Raw genomic sequence first — 17,903 nt, forward strand, 5'->3', positions numbered from 1 at the left:
CCCCCCCCTTCGTTACGCGGTGTATTTTCGTTCTCTTTGTTTGATTAGTTTGATTAGAAATAAATACTTCGCCAACCAACGAAAAATAAATGAATGATGACACGAGGAAAGTTATTTATAACAAACAAATATTGTATATTCGTACATGAAAAAAAAAAGATTTGCTGAAAATCTCGCTAGCTTAGCAAATTTTAGCAAATCTGTCTGCATAAGATTTGTAGTTGAACCTAATGAAGTTTGATATTATAGCAGGGTAGATTTGTTAGTGTAGCAAATATGATTTTCTGTTACTACTAATGAAAAATATAGTTTAATGTATGCAAGTAATTATTTTGCTGTCGTATTGAAGGAAATTTAATATATTAGCAGATTTTGGTTGTAGCTAAATAATTAATTGCTCCAGCAATTGAAATTAGCTAAAGCAATAATGTTCATCGAAACTCTTAGAATATTTAGTTTATAACAATTCAAATAGTACAATAAAATATTGGCTTGTATAATAAGTAATCTCGGGTTTTTCAGGTAAAATGTAAAGCGATTGTATTTTTATGTCGTCACAATTTTGTGAAACAGTGTATGCGACGGATTGTAGAAGACCAAAATAGCGCATTGATTATTTCACAAACTTATATAATGACATAAAAATACTATCATTTTATTTTATTTTACTTGAAGAAATAGATATTATTTTATTGCATAACCTTGCACAGAAAAAATATTATAAATATAAATACATATGCGTAAAAATATATGTAATTTAGATTCACATATTATATTATAAATATATGCAGTTGTTAATATCAAAACTTAAATTGCGTAACGTATAATAACACATTTCTCATTACATTTGCATTTAATGAGAGTGCACTCTATGTAAAACGAACGAAAATATTTCCTCATTATTTGAATACATATACAATTCGTTGTAGTAACTAAAATAACATCAATAAAAATGGATTTATAATTTATTCGCTGTACTAGCAAATCTCTTTAATGTTTAACACGGAGAGAATTCTATAGTAAAAATCACTATAGAATTTTGTAACCGAGGAATGGATAGAATTAATTCACTCTTCATCAATTAATTTATTTTATTATAAATATAATTTATTTAATATGTGCTACTTATATTTTAGAAACTGAAATGTACTATTAAAACTAAAAGAAATAAAAAAACACTTCTTGAGTATCATCAATATTTAAGGACAATAATCAATACGTAAAGGACAGTAAGAGTTCAAGCACAGGTTGAATAGTGCTATTAAAACTATTAAAAAATAATGAAAAAATTTCTTCTCATTGTGAGATTGGGTCACTATTTTTTAATAGTTTTAATAGCACTATTCAACCTGTGCTTGAACTCTTATTGTCCTTTACGTTAAATATTGATGATACTATTAAAACATTTGTTATGTTTGCGAAATCTGCTATGTTTCCAACGAAATTGATACGTTGTTGAATTTGTTCCTGAACTACCAAAATTATAGTAACCATAAAATTGAAAATAATTTATACGAAGAAAAACTATAATAATTTTTCCGTATAGACTTATTAAATCAACCAAGCTTTTCTTTCCGTGCAAGGACGATACACTTTCTCGCGCGCTGGCATATAAATATTGCTATTTAACATTTAATTGTCAACTTTTCCGCGATTACCACCTGCTCTCGATCGATTGTGTGATTTTCGACAATAGTCGCCAGCGTATTTTAATAAAAAGGGATCTCCGAGGACGCGAGCGAAAAAGGAAACGGAGGGAGATGGGTGGAAGAACGAATCACAATGGTCTCGTTTTTCCAGTTCATCCCTTTAACGCGAGGATGCAGTTCGCTTTTCTCGTCGTAAACGTACGCGCGTGCGATTTCATCCGAACGACGCGAGTCTCGTACGTCGATGGCAGAAGCGTCGCGTATTGTTTTTACGGGGAGGAAGCTCTCTCCGACGCGCGTTGTTTTGGCGAGGTGCATAATTGCGCGACGCAGGACGCGATGTCTCGATTTCTTATCGGCGGTATTAACAACCGAAACGCGCAAAACCGAAGCCGTCGCGTTGGCTGCACGTGGAACACGCCGAGAACACGCGAGTAGAGTCGTCGTCACTTGAAATCCACAAATAAATAGCCGGGAAATTCTCTCTCGCGAACTCGGCGCAAGTAGCACTACGAATAGCGCAAACTCTTCGATCTTTTAATTTTACCACGGATATTGTGATCAATTAAGAGGATGCCAAAGTGGACGACAAATTCCAAAAATGTAGAGACGATCATTACTAACATGATCAGGCTATCTTTTATCATATAGAGCTTGCATAAATTTGTGCTGCTTTGTTTCTTCTTTTATTTAGCAGAAGACTTAACTATGCATATATAGAAATCTTCCTGCAAATTTTTCGTATATCTTTAAACTTCTAAATGTAATTGTGTACAGGTACAGCAATATTCTTCAAAAATTTCCTTAAGTGCACGTTCGATATGTACAAACTGCAGAACTTTTGTATCAGGTATATATTTACGTTTGCTGACAGCTCGAGATAACAATTTCGAAACTTTTTACCGTTTTCGTTACATATATCGAACAATACTTCAATTGGTTTTTGTATGTAGGGAAGAATGAATCTAAGTAGCTCCAAAGATATGTTGCTCATATATTTTCCTCTAGCATTTATCTTGAAAGGAATAGCATATAAAAATCGCAAAATAGTTCTTTTAGATCATTTAGGGTACTTTTTTCTGAGTCTTATAACACAGAAAAAAGCTGTCTCTATCATATTTGTATATAATTAGTTACCTGAGAAGTTATAACTTCGGAATTCTGAAGTATGAGGCATCTCCACACAAATAGAAATGTAACTACGTGGCCTAAATCAAAAGCTAATAGCTAGTTAGTACAAGCTAGATTAAATATTCTAGCTCGTTACTACTTCATTACTAGCTAATTATTCATTAAAATATAGAATCGGATTTATGGTCTAGCCGTCGTCTAGTCAAGTAGACATGTATATCAAATATGATAGAGAATATGGCGCTCCCTCTCTACCTTAAAATGCATAATTTACTTACTATATCACCACTAGATTGTTAAAATTAGGTAGCAAAACAGGAGATTGAGGTTACGTTAATTTCATAAAAATCTCAACAAAAGCAGAATTGTATGTTATATTACTGTCTAATTACTACTTTTGGTTTTTTCATCTCATAATTGTAATTTCGTCTGTTTAATCATCAGCTAACTTATTTATCTAGCCATTAGAAGTAGTGAGCGTTAAATTACTACCTAATAGTGATATTAGACACGAATTTACTATCTCATGGCTAAACAATGAGGAGATTTTAATTAGTTTTTACTAGGGTAGCCCGGTTTCTTCTACTTTCATTGCGTAAGAGCATCTGTAATTTTGTGCAATTAATGCACAACGTAAACTCTGCAGAGAAAACTCAATATTCCGTAAGGTTTTCAAGTACGGCGGAATTAATTAATATAATGGATGTTATACTGACAGAAACTGTTGTTTGTTGACGTGGTCATGTAATATCACGAAGCGATGGTGTTGTCACCACTATGAACGACAATATATCGTGAATTCGATATCGCGCAGTAATTCTTGGGAAAATCGAGGAGGAGAAACCGCTTTCACGGCCGTTCGTATTCCGCGCCGAGCGACACGCCGAATTTTCGCCTGTAATCCGATGCCTGTTGCTGGGTATCGAATGCGACGGGAGACTAGGCGAAACTAATCGTCACATCCAAAAGCCGCAATAAAATCAAGCCCACGCTGCGACCGTGACAAATACAACGCCACGAGCCGTCGCCATAATTCCACGATGTAGCACCGCGTCGCGTTAACGCGATGACTCAAATTCGTATGTGCGTGCGTGCGTGCGTGCGTGCGTACGTGCGTGCATGCGTGCGTGCATGCGTGCGTGCGTGCGTACGTGCGTGCATGCGTGCGTAACGGGTGCGCACTCATGTCATACGCGCGCACTCGTGCACCTGGTAAACAGCGCCGGGAAATATGGGTCGCTCAATAGAAATAACAGCCCAAAGGAACGGGAGTAAAGGGCAAAAACGTTCGTCGAATTGCGCGTCGCACACACATATACATACACATATACGTGCATGCATATCCTAGCGCGCACACACAAGGAATAGAGACGCGCGTACACACACATACACACACATATAATGCAGCGGGCAGACTCGCTTCGTCGGAGTGTATCCCGTCCATTGCGGGAAATGTACATCGGTATTTACAACGACGGGACGTTACGTTACGCGCTGAAAGGCTCTACGAGGGAGAGATACGAATCCGGGGAATTTTCAGATAATTCCGTTTATCTTTCGGAACGAGCCATGTGGCGTCACGGTGCTCCTTTGAAACGGCACACGAAGTATTGCAATTCGCTCGCCCCGACGCAGCACATCGCTCCCGTTCGCGATCGACTATATTCTTTGAATTTCGATATTTGTACAGACCGTGGTCGGTCGTCCACGATTCTCGATGATCAACTTCCTCTCTTGCATGGGAACGAATTATTGAGCGAATGTAAGTTCACCAGGGTTGTTCTAATGGACGAAAAATGCCGCGCCGTCGGAATATGTGTATCAATCTGACACGACACGACGCGGGGACGAGCCGTCGCTGACAAACCGCGGGGCATTTAGTGTCGTGTGCGTAGAATTCTTCTCCGGAAGATCTGTCATTTATTAATGTGAGATTTAGCTGCTGCGAGGGACGCGAGATAACGGGGCTGGCTCGTTTGATTTACGTTCTCACGCGCTTCTCCCCCGTCCCATGTTTCACCTTTTCCTCCTCCCTGCTTCTCCCGTTGAGCTTTACCTTTTGTCCCTCTTTCTTTCTTCCTGTCTCTCTCTCTTTCTCTTTTTTTTTTTTATCAGGAACTCGCTGCCGCGAGACCACGAATTTCGACAAAAAACTCGGGATTCGCGGATTTCGGGATTCGCGCGGCGCCAGAACGGCAGAAATTCGCCACGGCGGCGGAATCGTCGAACCTGCGTTAACGCTCGGAATCCCTCGACGAATTCCGCGCGGAAGTGGGTCGAGATATAATTTTATGAACGCGGCAGCGAGCGAGGGACGGGGAGTGATAAACGGAATGTAGGTCGGCCGCGATCGGTCGCGCGCTCGTTGACGATCATTTCGTCGGTTACGCCGTGGAAAAATAATTCGCGAGCCACCGAGACGCTGGCGGCCGCGATCTAAATCCCGTCGCGCAAAAATTGGAAAAGACACCTGATACATAAATGTGCGTCGCGCGCAATCTCGCTTGTTTGCCTATTTTGCGAGAATTGTATAATCCGCGCTGGGAAATGGTGGTCGCTAGTTGCGAGCGAGCGAGCGAGCTCGAGGTATTAGATGGAAATTAGGATTGTTATTTAACTAGAGCGTGTCGATTTACGTAACGGCCTAATTAATTATCGCGCAATCGATAACTTACACGCTCCGGTTTTTCGACTAAGCTCTGAGGAGAAGAGCCTGCGCGGAATAAGCCCTGCGCTGTGGATAAACCATAGAAATCGCTTTAAATTAGCTCGCGAGAATTACTCGTTTAATTTAATAGTGCATTACCGCGCACAGAGCATTGAGCTATTGCTGTGTCTGTGTTATAACATTTCGGTCAGCGCTCTTTTCCACGGATATCTCGTCCCGACAATATTATCATCTCTCTTGAGAGAGTCTCGTTGTCGTACCAAAAGCAAGGGGAAGAAAGAGAAAGAAAAAAAAACAAGACAAAACAAATAAAAGCGGTAATTTAATGCGATAGTCGCATTAGAACGTACGCGAGCTCTCACGGCGAAATAGCACGAAACTGTCGCGGTCGTTTCGTGGAATAATGCCGGGGCGCGTCTTGGCCGGAAGTCTGCGGTATTATTTTTCCAGAACGTCGCGTAACTCCGTCCGCGACTGTCCGCGCCGTTAAAACGGAAGCTCTCCCGCGCGTATGTACACGCGGGCATTTTTTTGCGCGAGCGCGAGATATTTCCCCGGCTTCGCCCCGCGCGAAAAAGGTGAATCCGCAACGAGCGTACAATGTAAATGTTGACTCACTTTTCCAAATTCGCTGAGGCCCGGCGTGGAGTCCTGAGTGTTGTTCGTCTCGCCAACAGAACAGACTGCCCTGCCAAGAAAATGTCTGTTAGATCGTCGGCTCGCGTCTCTCGCGCGAAAATTCTGCGGCGTGCCGCTCGCACTCCCTTCGGGAGCGAACTCCGGGCTGAACCCGCGAGCGAATATTTTCTAAAGTATCAGGTTAACCTATAAGCTTATGCATATTCACTCCATACAAGCGTGTTCGCCACGAGCAATTCTTGTGGTTCAGATGAAATAAAAATAATTGCCATTTACTTGGCAAAAGACGAGTCGCGCGACGGAGAGAGAGAGAGAGGACTCTTCGAAGAAAGCAATCGTGTTGCGTTGAAATTCGATTCATTTTGAAATATCCTCGGGAAAATATCTCGCGGTAAATTTTTGCCAAAGCAAACGCCGCTTATAAACAACCGAGAAGTAACATCTCGTTGTTTATTTGCTTGTATTTTTCAAGAGGTTGTAAAAAAGCTCAGTGTCGTATTTTCTCTTTCCGTGGCGCATCAATCCGTGGACCACTGATAAACTTGCTTTTTGTCCAATTAAAATTACGTTTCTATACATTTGTTATCTGAGCAATAGATGTTAATTGGTGACAAAGTCGAAATGGATATACGAATTGTTGGAAAAAGGATTAAAGCCTTATAGGATAGATAGTACTCGCTAAACTGAGTAAAAAAAATGTTGTGAAAGAAGCGTATAAGCATTTAAAAATGCATATATGAATATGTATTATTATAAACGTATATATATTATTATATTTCGAGTATTATTATAAACTTTTCATCACTGTATTTTCCAAACAAAATGTCCAATAATTCTGATATTTGTATACAATATCGATATGTTAGTATTTAATATCAGTTTTTTTTTTTTGTCAAAACTCTACTTTTAGTTTACGAAAAATTAGAAGTACAAACTAAAATACAAATTAAAAACGCGCCCAACCTCAAAAAGCACGTATAAACAGAATCAGCTTTAGTTTTAAACAGCTCGTCTCTCGAATGGTCAATCCTGATTTAATTGTACCAGCGGTTAGATAATATTTCAATCTATATGGAACACAAGTTTCAACGAATTTTTAACAAACTCATTTTCGCCTTGCAACCTCCTTCATTGACGCGCTTAATTTTACACCGACATTTTCGTGACTTTCCGATTCTCCGCCAAGTGGTGCACTTACGCGTTTACGTTCGCCGAAGAAGTTGTTATTGAGACATTTTCCCGCGCGACGGACAGATATACTTTCACGTTATTTTTATACCTTTACACGCTGTTGAATGATGGAACACATACGAGACATCGATGCTACGAGAGGTGTGAAGGTTAAAAAACAAGCGAGCGAGATGATCGTAGGAAGGTACGAAAGGTATCAGGAATCCGATAATTCTCCACGGTCGATTCTCACCTCTCAGACGAGAAAGTGGAAACGCTAGAGATGATTCGGCATCGTCATCTAGAACTGTGGAAAATTCAATCGAACCGACAATCTCGCATCCCCAGGGATAAGAGGGCGTAGGAAGAGGCAGGAAGGGCGGGAGGGCACAGAACCGAGACGGAACGAGACGAGGAGAGACGCGAAAATAGGGTCAGAGGCTGACATTAAGCCCCGGGAACACGTCCGAAAGCAATTCGGATATTGTTCCAATAAAAGCGCGCTTTTCTCATGGAAACCGGAAATCTCAGGTCGCAGAAATGAAGCCACATTTTTACGATGTTTTATTTGGATGCTCTCAGGGATGTCATAGGCCGACTGCACTCTCATAGACGCGATGTTTCCCCTCTCTGGATATCCTGAATCGCTCGTTTGTTTCCCTCGCTGTTCAAATGGTTGCTATCACACGCACGTGGATTGTCGTTAAAGGAATCGCATTCTCGTTTGTCTTACTTGACGTTTATCGCGACGAGAGACAAAATAGTGCGCGAAGAGTATCGATAAAACGTGGAACAGAATAAGCCACACAATTGGCATCCCCCTTGGCCATTAGCACTCTAGTAAAGCCTGGTTCTTCGATCAACTATTGCAATTAAGCTTCTTACAGGTACTCTATGATTCCAAAAGAGATCTTCGCAAACTGTGAACAGGTGCCGCTGATCGCATGAGAAACCAGGTTTTTCTAGTGTCGTTGACTTTAAAGAGGATTCCAATAATTGTGTGGTTTACTCTAGAGGGTGTTTTAACACAACTCGCATATCCGCTTGTGTGCAGGTAAAAGTCATCAAGCTAAACACAAAAGTCCTCTATGATTTTGCAGACAACCACGTCAAATCTTTAGTTGCTAATTAAAGAAAATCGATAAATGATATTGCATACGATAGTGCAGGATGGTAAATGCGATACCTCATTGCGTGCTTGTACGCAAACCGAAAACTCAAAAGAGTCCTCCATCGTCTTGCAAACAACCATGTAAATTTTAAGTTATTAATTAAAGAAAATTAGCGAATGAGATTACGCGTAGTTGTTCGCTAATTTTCTTTAATTAATAACATCACAAACTTATACAAACTAAATAATCGGATAGATTACTAGTCTAGACTTAGGGTTTGAGAGATAAAACGCAAGAGCGACAATGCCATTATTTTATCAATGTTACCGAAGTCAGAGTGTTGTTCAAAATGGCACATTCGGATGCACGTCTGAGATCTTCTCAACCTCACTTTAGCGTCTGAGAACTTGAATCATTGCTGAGGGAGAGATAGATAGATAGATTACCTTCCGCGTGCGCGTCGTAAGACGTCGGCGTAAATTAGGGGGGGTCAGAGGAGAAAAATATGTACTATCTGAGGAGAGATTTGCACGTGGGCCCAACGTGACTCCGATCCTTATTTACGGCGGTAAGCGCCGCGGCGTCGGGGGAGACATAAAGCAGAGGCGAGGATCGGAAAAGCAGGGCGAGAACCAGGTCGATGCCCATTGTCGTATAATACTTTGACCTTAAAACGGCGTTAGAGTTAGTGATATCGCCGACCACCATCGTAATTTACATCGCGAAGGCTGGCTTGTGCGTCTAGCGACGTTCCTCGACGTGTAAATCCTGTTTCGTACGACAGGACGCCGCCGGTGAGATTATTATTGCGGTTTCAGCATCATTCCTCTCGCGCTCGTAAATGATAACAGCTCGCGCGCATAAAGGATATTCGCGACGATCGATGCGCGCGCTGTTGATGTGGCCCGAAGTTCAGCCTCGTAAAAGAAGTACAACGAGGGCAGAGAGTGAGGCAAGAAGGGGGAGGGGGAGGGTGGTGGAAAATGCAAGGAAGAAATCGCGATGCGCTGGAAAGTACACTTTCCGACCCATCGTTGGCGGCGTCTCCCGATAACTCCCGCGCAATCTAATGATCGCTTCCGAGCCTTGTGAAGAACTTGCGCGAACGCTTTTATACCTTCGGCTATTTTCAGTGTCGCTATTACTGGGCGAAAAAGAGACCGAGGAGAATTGCAATAATAATAAGCTCCGTGAAGTTGGTGAAATTAAAGGAACCAGGAACGAGGCGGTTTCCGTCGAATGGAATTTTCCTTCTCAGCGAGAGAAGGATCCGGTAAGCGGCTGCGGTCTCGCGATAATTAAGCGAATTCACACGGGAGTCGAAATATCAACGTGCCGCGCACTCGGCAGTACTTTTGTTTTATAGCTCGCGTGACTCCGCAGCTCGCGAATAACGTGTCTCGGATTTTCCGCGGAGAACGCAACGCGCGACTCCGGATCGAAGGGACGTATAGAAGAGGTGACTTTATTTACAACTCCTCTCGGCACCCGGCATCAGGGGATGCATAAACCTCGGGTTAAGGATCGATGTCCCGGAGAAGGAAACGCGCCCCTGTCCCGGCATTGTTCCTCTCGGCTAACTCGTATTCCAAGCCTGAAGAGCGAGCGAGTGCGCGTAATAACAATTGTACGACTCGCACAGTTTCGCTTTTTGATCGTTCAATGAGAATAGAACGACGCGCTTGGAATATTTCGCATTGAAATTAAGAATCACAGTATTTGATTCTTTGAGGTCCAGGCATCGATCCAGTTCAAGTAAAATTCTTTTCTTCATCAAATAGTCTCAAGAGACGCTCCTGAAAGAGTTCTCTGACCTGAATAAAATTGACCATCGAGATCCATGATTTTCGGAATGTACAATCAGTTGTACATCGTGTACACACACTTTTCATCGAATGACGTTGCAACGCTTCCAGTTGTCAAAATTGACAGTGACTGTTGACACATGTATGCGTGCACACAGCAATCGGTTATAAATCTGTAAAAATTCCTTCTCGAAAGAACGTTCTCTTAATTTAAAATTAATATTTTCTATTAAATTTCACGAATGTCACGCTCTGTACTGTCACTATTGTCATAACCGATTATTGTGTATACGAATCAACAGCGATTTTCAATTCTGACAACTTGAAACGTTGCAATTTTATTCCATAAAAAAAGTGTACAAATCGATTTGCAACCAACTTTACATAATTATGTACATTCTTGCTTGTACATATGCTCCAACTACAGAATTCAGTAAATTTTATATAACATAATAGTATCAACTTTGTACTTTAAGATGACATTGAGAAAAAATCGAGAGAGTAAAATTGGTTTATTTTTTTTTCGTAAAAAATTTTACGCGATTTTGAGCGTCGACGAATATATTCTGCACATTATTTCCATATTGGTGTTTTCAGTGGGAAAATCACTGTTTTACGAAGGATATAGCTCTATCCAGAGTGAATCGATAGTATCGTATCGACGAAATCATTATTTCGTCAGTAGAAGAGATTTTGGGAGAACCCCAAAATGAATGTACATAATTATATACATTGGATTCACTAAAGGGGTTAAAATAAAGCTGCTAAATGTATCTTTACAAATAAATAGACGATACAGTAGATCCAATCGGGTTGCACAGACTAAATCTGACAGGACTCGAAAGCAAAGTTGCAACGATTCGAAGAAAATGTCTCTAGAGTAGCGGATTAAGGAAACGAAATTGAGAAAGTTGACTTCTAGACAATGCAATGGGTCTTTGATAAGAGATGCTATTCCTCCTCCCTTCCTCGGCGGAACAAAGCCCCTCTCGCTGTAAGTTTCTCTTTTCCGAGTGCGCTAGGAATAAGCGGCGGCTTTAGGGTGCTTCCGAAATTACTGAAAAGAACTTCCGACCGTCCAGATTTCAGCTTATCTTCTCTCTCTCTCTCTCTCTCTCTCTCTCTCTTTCTCTCTTTCTCTGTCCCACCCTTTCTCTCTTTCTCTCTCTTTTTCGGGTTAAGCCGATCAACCGTGGAATTGGTTTGCCTCTAAGAGCGGATCGTGATAGGAAGCACAACGAGTCCCAGGTAAAAAACCAGATGCTCGATGAGCGGGCGGCTTGTACACGGTGGAGCTTCTTGGGCGCAAGGTAAGAGGAGAAGGCGCGACAAGAACGATACCAAAGAAACGATACGAGTCCTCGAGCGAATCTCGATCTCGCGAATGAGAAACAGCTCAGCCATGTCCATACTCCCTCGCAGGCGCGATTTATAAAGCGCGCGACGCAGGGGTGTCGTTTAATATATCGTGCGTACTCTCCGAGATAAGTTATGGCGCCTTGTGCCGTAGCGAATGACGTCTTTTCTTTTTGATAGATTATAAGCGATTTAATTATTCGCGAACGAGAATCTCGTACACTCGCAACTCATACTCACCAGGAGGTGTCGCACGCGTGCGTCAGGGTGAGATATCGCGCTCCCAGGCCATAAAACGTCCTGAGGACACCCAGAGAATTTCCCAGGGAGTGACCGCCCTCCACTCCGATTAGACTCGCGATTTTGCCTTCTCTATGCGCCTCGATGAGACCTGCACAGACACACACATACACGCTGTATATTTCCAGTACTGATCTCTACCCGTTCATTGAGCAAACGTGCCCGCATAGAAATTTGCCAAGATTGCTTCCAGATGTGACATAGATTCCGATTAAAATGCCAGAGGAGTGTGACCAAGTGCTCATAAGTATGCTACCAAATTTTTTGCGGACAAAAATTATGAATCTCTCTTGAACTTAAGTTGAAGCTTTTGACGCGTTGATTACGAGTATGTAAGTGGCTAGATGGACGGAGCTACCGTTCCAGAGAAAATGGCCCATTTAAAATTCCATCGTCACTAGATGACGCCAGTGATCTCGGTGTTGAGTAATAGCCGAATCTGCTTAAAACTGTCGCTGAGTCTGCTAAAAATGTTTATTTCCGCATTAGTTTTATCTTGTTTAAACTAGTGGCGCCATTTAGTGAGGATAGAATTTTAGATGGGCCATTCTCTCTGGGAGCTCCGTCCACCTTGGCACTTATATATTTGTGATTTGCGCGTTAAAAGCTTTAATTTACGTCCAAAATGGAGTCAACATTTTTTAGTAGAATAGAAATAAAATAGAAGTAGAATAGAATATATATTTTTACTTAAGTAAGAGTTCTTTTATTGGATTATGGAATTTTCAATTCTGGCGTAAAATGAAGACCAGGAAAAGAAAACATTTGGGTTTCCCCACGTGGAATAGCGTGTTTGCACTCCTATTAGAAATTATTTCGGAAAATCGGACTTATCTCAATTAGAATCCCAATTAGATGATCCTAAGAAATTTCACGGGTAATCGTAGGGCTTCGCGCACGTAACTTCATCGTATCTTACGGCAATCTGACATCGTAAACACGCAAAAACCACGGTGTAGCGTCGTTCACGATGAACTTCGCGATCTGAGAGTGCTCGATCCCAGGGAAACACCTAAGTACACGAGTTATTCGCGGCTCATCCTACCGCGGAACTTGGAATCATCTTCGGGTGAACTTTGCTCTCGGCCGAATTACGCTCCTTCCGTGAATCAGGCAAAGTTTCGTCCATTTTTTTTCGCCGCGCACCCGGCGGCCGTCGGCGCGAGTTTTATAATTCTTCCCTCGCCACCTACCTTTTTGCTTTTTTTTCAGGGCAGAAGATTAAAGTGACACTTTATGAGATTAAGCGAGGCCCCCGAATCGGGCGGAATTATGGCGCTCATAGATTATTTACGACCATCGGCGGGGATGGGGGAGATCGGCGGAGACGAAATCTCGGAAAGTCGGCCGCCCCGGACGGGGCGCGAAGTATAAATGAAAAGATCGGTAAAAATCGGCTTTTAAATCCGCTTTCGGAAGTGCTTTCAGGAGTGCTGTCGATCGTCTCATTGAAACTTCCAGACTGCTTCGTAGCACTGCCGGGCACTAAGCCGACTGATTTATCGTACTTCTACATCGAATATGTCGAATCGCGCGAGTTATTTATTTAAACGCGCATCCCGCTCTCTCTAAAGTCCGTTTTGCCGCGGTAAAACGACATACACGCACACATATATACATATATATGTATATATATGTATGTATTTAGCCATGTATATCTGTAAGCCGAGGATTAATGACGGATCCGTCAGACTCGTAAACTTTTATCGTCCTGTTGCTCTCCATTCACTCGGTGATAAAAGTTCTCACGCTGCGTCTCTTATTGCTGGCCCACTCTCCGTTGACAATGCTTTGTTTGTTCCTCTGTACGCGGCCGTGTGTTAATAGGCCGTTAATGGCACGGTGGTGATCCGCGTAATTGGAATATTTGTCGCTTGATACAGCCGAAACTCCGCGCGAAAAATAGGGAGTAATTTTAGCTCGTTGAATAATTTTAATGCAAATCCGAGGACTTTAACATTAATCCAGCTCTTGTGTGTTAGCTCAATTTAAAAGCTCTTATTTCGTCGTGGCGCGCTGCAAAGTACTTTATATAATATGAAACTTTTATTTTAATATATTACTTCACATCTTGAAATTATTTTCATCGTCGGAGACGTCCGTTTGGCATCGTTCAATCGCGCGAGATTCGTCGATTAATCATCAATGAGAGTTCGTATGAATGGATTGGCACGTAAACACCGCGGGTAACCTAAAATCGTTGAATAATTATGGAGAAAATCCGTCGAGCATGGCACGAAATTAATGTTAATCCGAAGTTTTACGCTTGCTCGATTTACCTTTATCGCGCCGGACTGCGCTATAAAGCGTTTTATAAAACTTAATAGGATTTAGTACCTTTTATCTCGATACAAGAAAGCCGTGTGCTATCTTTTGAGAAACGCACCACTGATCTCGAAAATTAAAAAGCTGGTAATCTCCTTTTGTAACTGTTCCGTCCGCCTTTGCCGCTTTCAAGCTCGCTTGAGAGCAGCTTGCTCCTGCCCGAAAATAAAACGAATGCGACTCTAAATGAATACTCTCCCGCGCTTTAATGAGATTCCTGTTTTCGTTATTAATTACAGCATTAAATTTCCTCCTCCATGTACGCGCAAAACGACGCGAAGGGCAGCTCCTCAAAATATTCCGTTAGTTATTAATTAATAGCGTCTTTTTGCGTCCGGCGCTCGTGAGATTCAACGCGGTGAATTTCCGAAATTGCGGTTTTGCCCCACCTAGACGCCATTGTGCGACAGGTTCGCATGCACGAGCCGCTGGCTTTTCCACCTTTTGCCTTCTTCGCTGCGACCGCCTTTCGACTTGGCGAAGTTTCTTGAGCTTATGAAAATGGCTGACAGCTTTCCGGACCGTGTTACTCACGATAAGTTCTACTGCGCGAGGCTTTGGTTGCGACGCGGCGCGGTTCTTATTTCCTCGCGCGTTCACTCCCTTCCCGTACTTTTCTTTCATTTTTCAACAGTTGTACATGTGTACACGCGCAACTTGATTTCGCGTACGCAACATTCGTGAATCGACTGGCCATTTACTTAGGAGTATTCGCGACGGAACCAATCTCTGCTTTGCTCGTGGAAAAATATCGAGAATGCGCGGAAAAAGTAACGGGATGCTTATTTTTCTCCAACGAGAAATTAGTTAGATATTATAAAATAATATATTAAAAATTACAGATTAAATTATAGATTAAATTATAGATTATACACACTGAGAGAAGTGTCTGATGATACTAACCAGAATTCTATTTAGGTTTACCAAATGGTATGGTGAATAATTGTGTAACAAGATATTTAGTCAATGATACCAAACTATCTGATGAGCACATTGTCTAAATACACTGAAAAAAAAGATTACGACGATTTGATAATAATTATCTAGCCTGTATTATAGGTACTAAATTTTAGTACCTATAACACAGGCTGGACAATTATTACCAAATCGTCGTAATTTTTTTTTTCAGTGTACAATATTATAATAATGCTTAAATACGTTTACCAAACTGTCTGGTACAGCAATTTATTTCGTGAATGTTATGAAACAGTTGTGGAGTAGTGTTAGACTTTTTACCTAACCTAAAATCTAACCATATTATATATAATTTTCATATACTTACTATATATAATCTTTATATATTTACTTTTAAATTTGTCGACATATTTTAAGAAATTTCATTTTTCCAAATATCTAACGATTTCAGCGTCTACTCTTTTATAGCACCGACGTCTTTATAAATTAGTATAGATGAAAAAGGAAACGTCGCACCGAGTAAGAATTAACTATCGCGTCAATAGTATCACATGTCTAGAGACAATTACCAAACTGTCTAGATGTCTACAACTAAATGTCTCGTTATTGACTACCAGATGCGTCGAGGCATCGTAATCAGAATATTGGATATGTGAACCAGATATCGCATATAAATTCATCATATTACTTTCATAAGACGAGTATAGTGTCATTCACCAAGCCATTTCTCTCAGTGCAATGAAAAAGAAATATCTAAAAGATAGTAAATGGTAATTATTTGGTAGCTAATAACATATTTGTCGAAATTTTTTATTCACATAGAATAAACAATTATTTTCATGAAAAGCTAAGGTTTTCTTAAGGTTCTAAAAAAATATATATTCTTTTATTTGAAAAATATTTTTTATTAATGAAAAAAATATGTTATTAGTATTCACCGAGTAAATATTTTGTTTCTTGAATATTTTTTTCTTTACTGTAGAATACTGAGAAATTATGGAATTATTATTCGCCAAAATATTGCAATGTTTAATATTTTTTTCTCTGGTTTTTCTTTTAAAAGAAAGAAAGAACAAAGTTATACTTAAATAATTTACTTAAAATAAATACAGTAAAATAAAAAACTGCAATGAAAAACGCAAGTTCATTGTTCAATCGGTTGAATCGGTTGAATTTCGTGTAAATTTTTGTGTCAGTTTCGTAATCGGATCTGCCGTAAAATTTTCGTTAATAAAGTCTCGAGCGCAAGTTCGCCGGGAAATTGCGGTTTTTCTTTAGCATGGTTTTTCTGGATCGTTTATTTATGCAACGTTTGCATCTCGCGCGCAGAATGTAATATTCTTATCTTTTTCTCGCGCGACCTCGATTTGATTTCAACGAGCTTATGAAAATGCCAGTCGGGTTTCTGAAGTGAGTTACTTGTCGCGAAAACTTTTGCGAGCTCTCGCGTGTGTCTTCGCAACTGTCCTCTCTTCTCTCTTGCTCCAGCGTTCTCTTTTCTTTCGGATTGTGCGCACAGTTTGTCCCTTATTTCAACGCCGGTATTGTTTTCTCTTCGTCCGGAAATGCATCCTGAAAGTAGCTCTATTGCGCGTATCGGCGTAATTTATTCGTCATTAGTTGATTTCACCGACATTTCGCAAATTCTCGTTGAGAGTACATCGATCCGTCAATTTTTAACGTTAAATCAGCCCTCTTCAAAAATAGAGATGAGCCAGCAGTCATCAGCGCTAATGGACGCGTTCATGGAACAGAAAAAAACATTCTCGTTTAACCTTTTGCAATTCTGCATCGGAGTGCAAAGCTTTGGCCGTGGTGGTTCTCGGCAAATTTTTTCCCAAACTCGGGACAACGAGCGCGCTCATAACCGCAATAAACTGCGCTCTCTCACACACGCGATCTTCATACAGACGGAACATTGATTGCAGCTGTGGGCGGCGTCGCGATGATAATATGAAACGATAAAAAGTTACGTCAGACTGGTCTATTTTGTCGGAGATTAGCTCGGATCACGAAGGGATAAGGATCCATTAAAGATCCGACTGGCATTATCCACCTCGCGGAGGAGGATCGGTGAAATCGGGACTTTTAATATCCTCTTCACATCGGATATAGAAGTCGGATCTCTCGTGTTGTCTCGTGAATCAGCAGCAGCCACCGTCGATTATGGCGTCGTCGTCCCTGCCGATAGCTTTAATACTTTTGTCCACTGGCGGTAAATCTTCCGCAATACAAAGTTATGCCATCGAGTCGAATCCAATAACGACTTTCCTCTTCAACTTTCGAGAAGTCGAGCAATTAATAGCCAGGGTTCCCTTTATCCTCCTCGGATCGTCCCGATGAGAAACTTTCTCTAAGAACCGTCGCTTCCGTATCTATTGTTACCGGCGCGGTTAGCGTGTTACATTTAAGGGGGGAAATCCAATTAGAACTTTCAAAAAATCGAATTTTTTTTTTTTGCATAAAATGTTTATTTAACATTGTAAGAATATGTTCCCAACGTTTTAAATCGAAATTCGCAGCCGTTCGGAAGTTATGGCCTCCGAGCGCAACAAATCTCTTGAGCAGCGTCGAGGCTCTAATAGCACGCAGCAGGTATACTCACCCGGAGCGGGGATTTTACCTTTCAGGGCTGCGATCCAAAACGTATAGAGATGTAATTATAGTTTTACTGTAGGTTTTGGAACGCACCCCTGGTAGATGGCTTTTATTTCTATTGTTACGTTTAGTCGAAACCGTTGGGTCCGTTGGCGCTGGCATCGAGCAGAACCGGTTTTCAGTTTAGCTCCGAAGTTCGGCCTGTACAAAACGACAGTGCAAATTCGAAATGTCC

The 17,903-nt window shown here is 41.1% G+C and overlaps 1 protein-coding gene across 1 annotated transcript in view; it reads right to left on the reverse strand.

The window, feature by feature from the left end:
- Positions 1-17,903, reverse strand: part of LOC116852576 (dipeptidase 1-like) — a gene marked incomplete at its 5' end in the record, with an annotated part of 148,808 nt that overhangs the window by 21,217 nt on the left and 109,688 nt on the right. Inside the window, 2 exons of the mRNA XM_032833078.1 lie at positions 6,067-6,136; positions 11,771-11,921. Of these exons, the coding sequence (XP_032688969.1) occupies positions 6,067-6,136; positions 11,771-11,921 (221 nt within the window). The remainder of the gene's footprint in view (positions 1-6,066; positions 6,137-11,770; positions 11,922-17,903) is intronic.

Source organism: Odontomachus brunneus, unplaced genomic scaffold, assembly GCF_010583005.1.
Source record: "Odontomachus brunneus isolate Ranch 3 - 2012 unplaced genomic scaffold, Obru_v1 Obru_scaffold_235, whole genome shotgun sequence".
In the NCBI taxonomy this organism is placed as follows: domain Eukaryota; kingdom Metazoa; phylum Arthropoda; class Insecta; order Hymenoptera; family Formicidae; genus Odontomachus; species Odontomachus brunneus.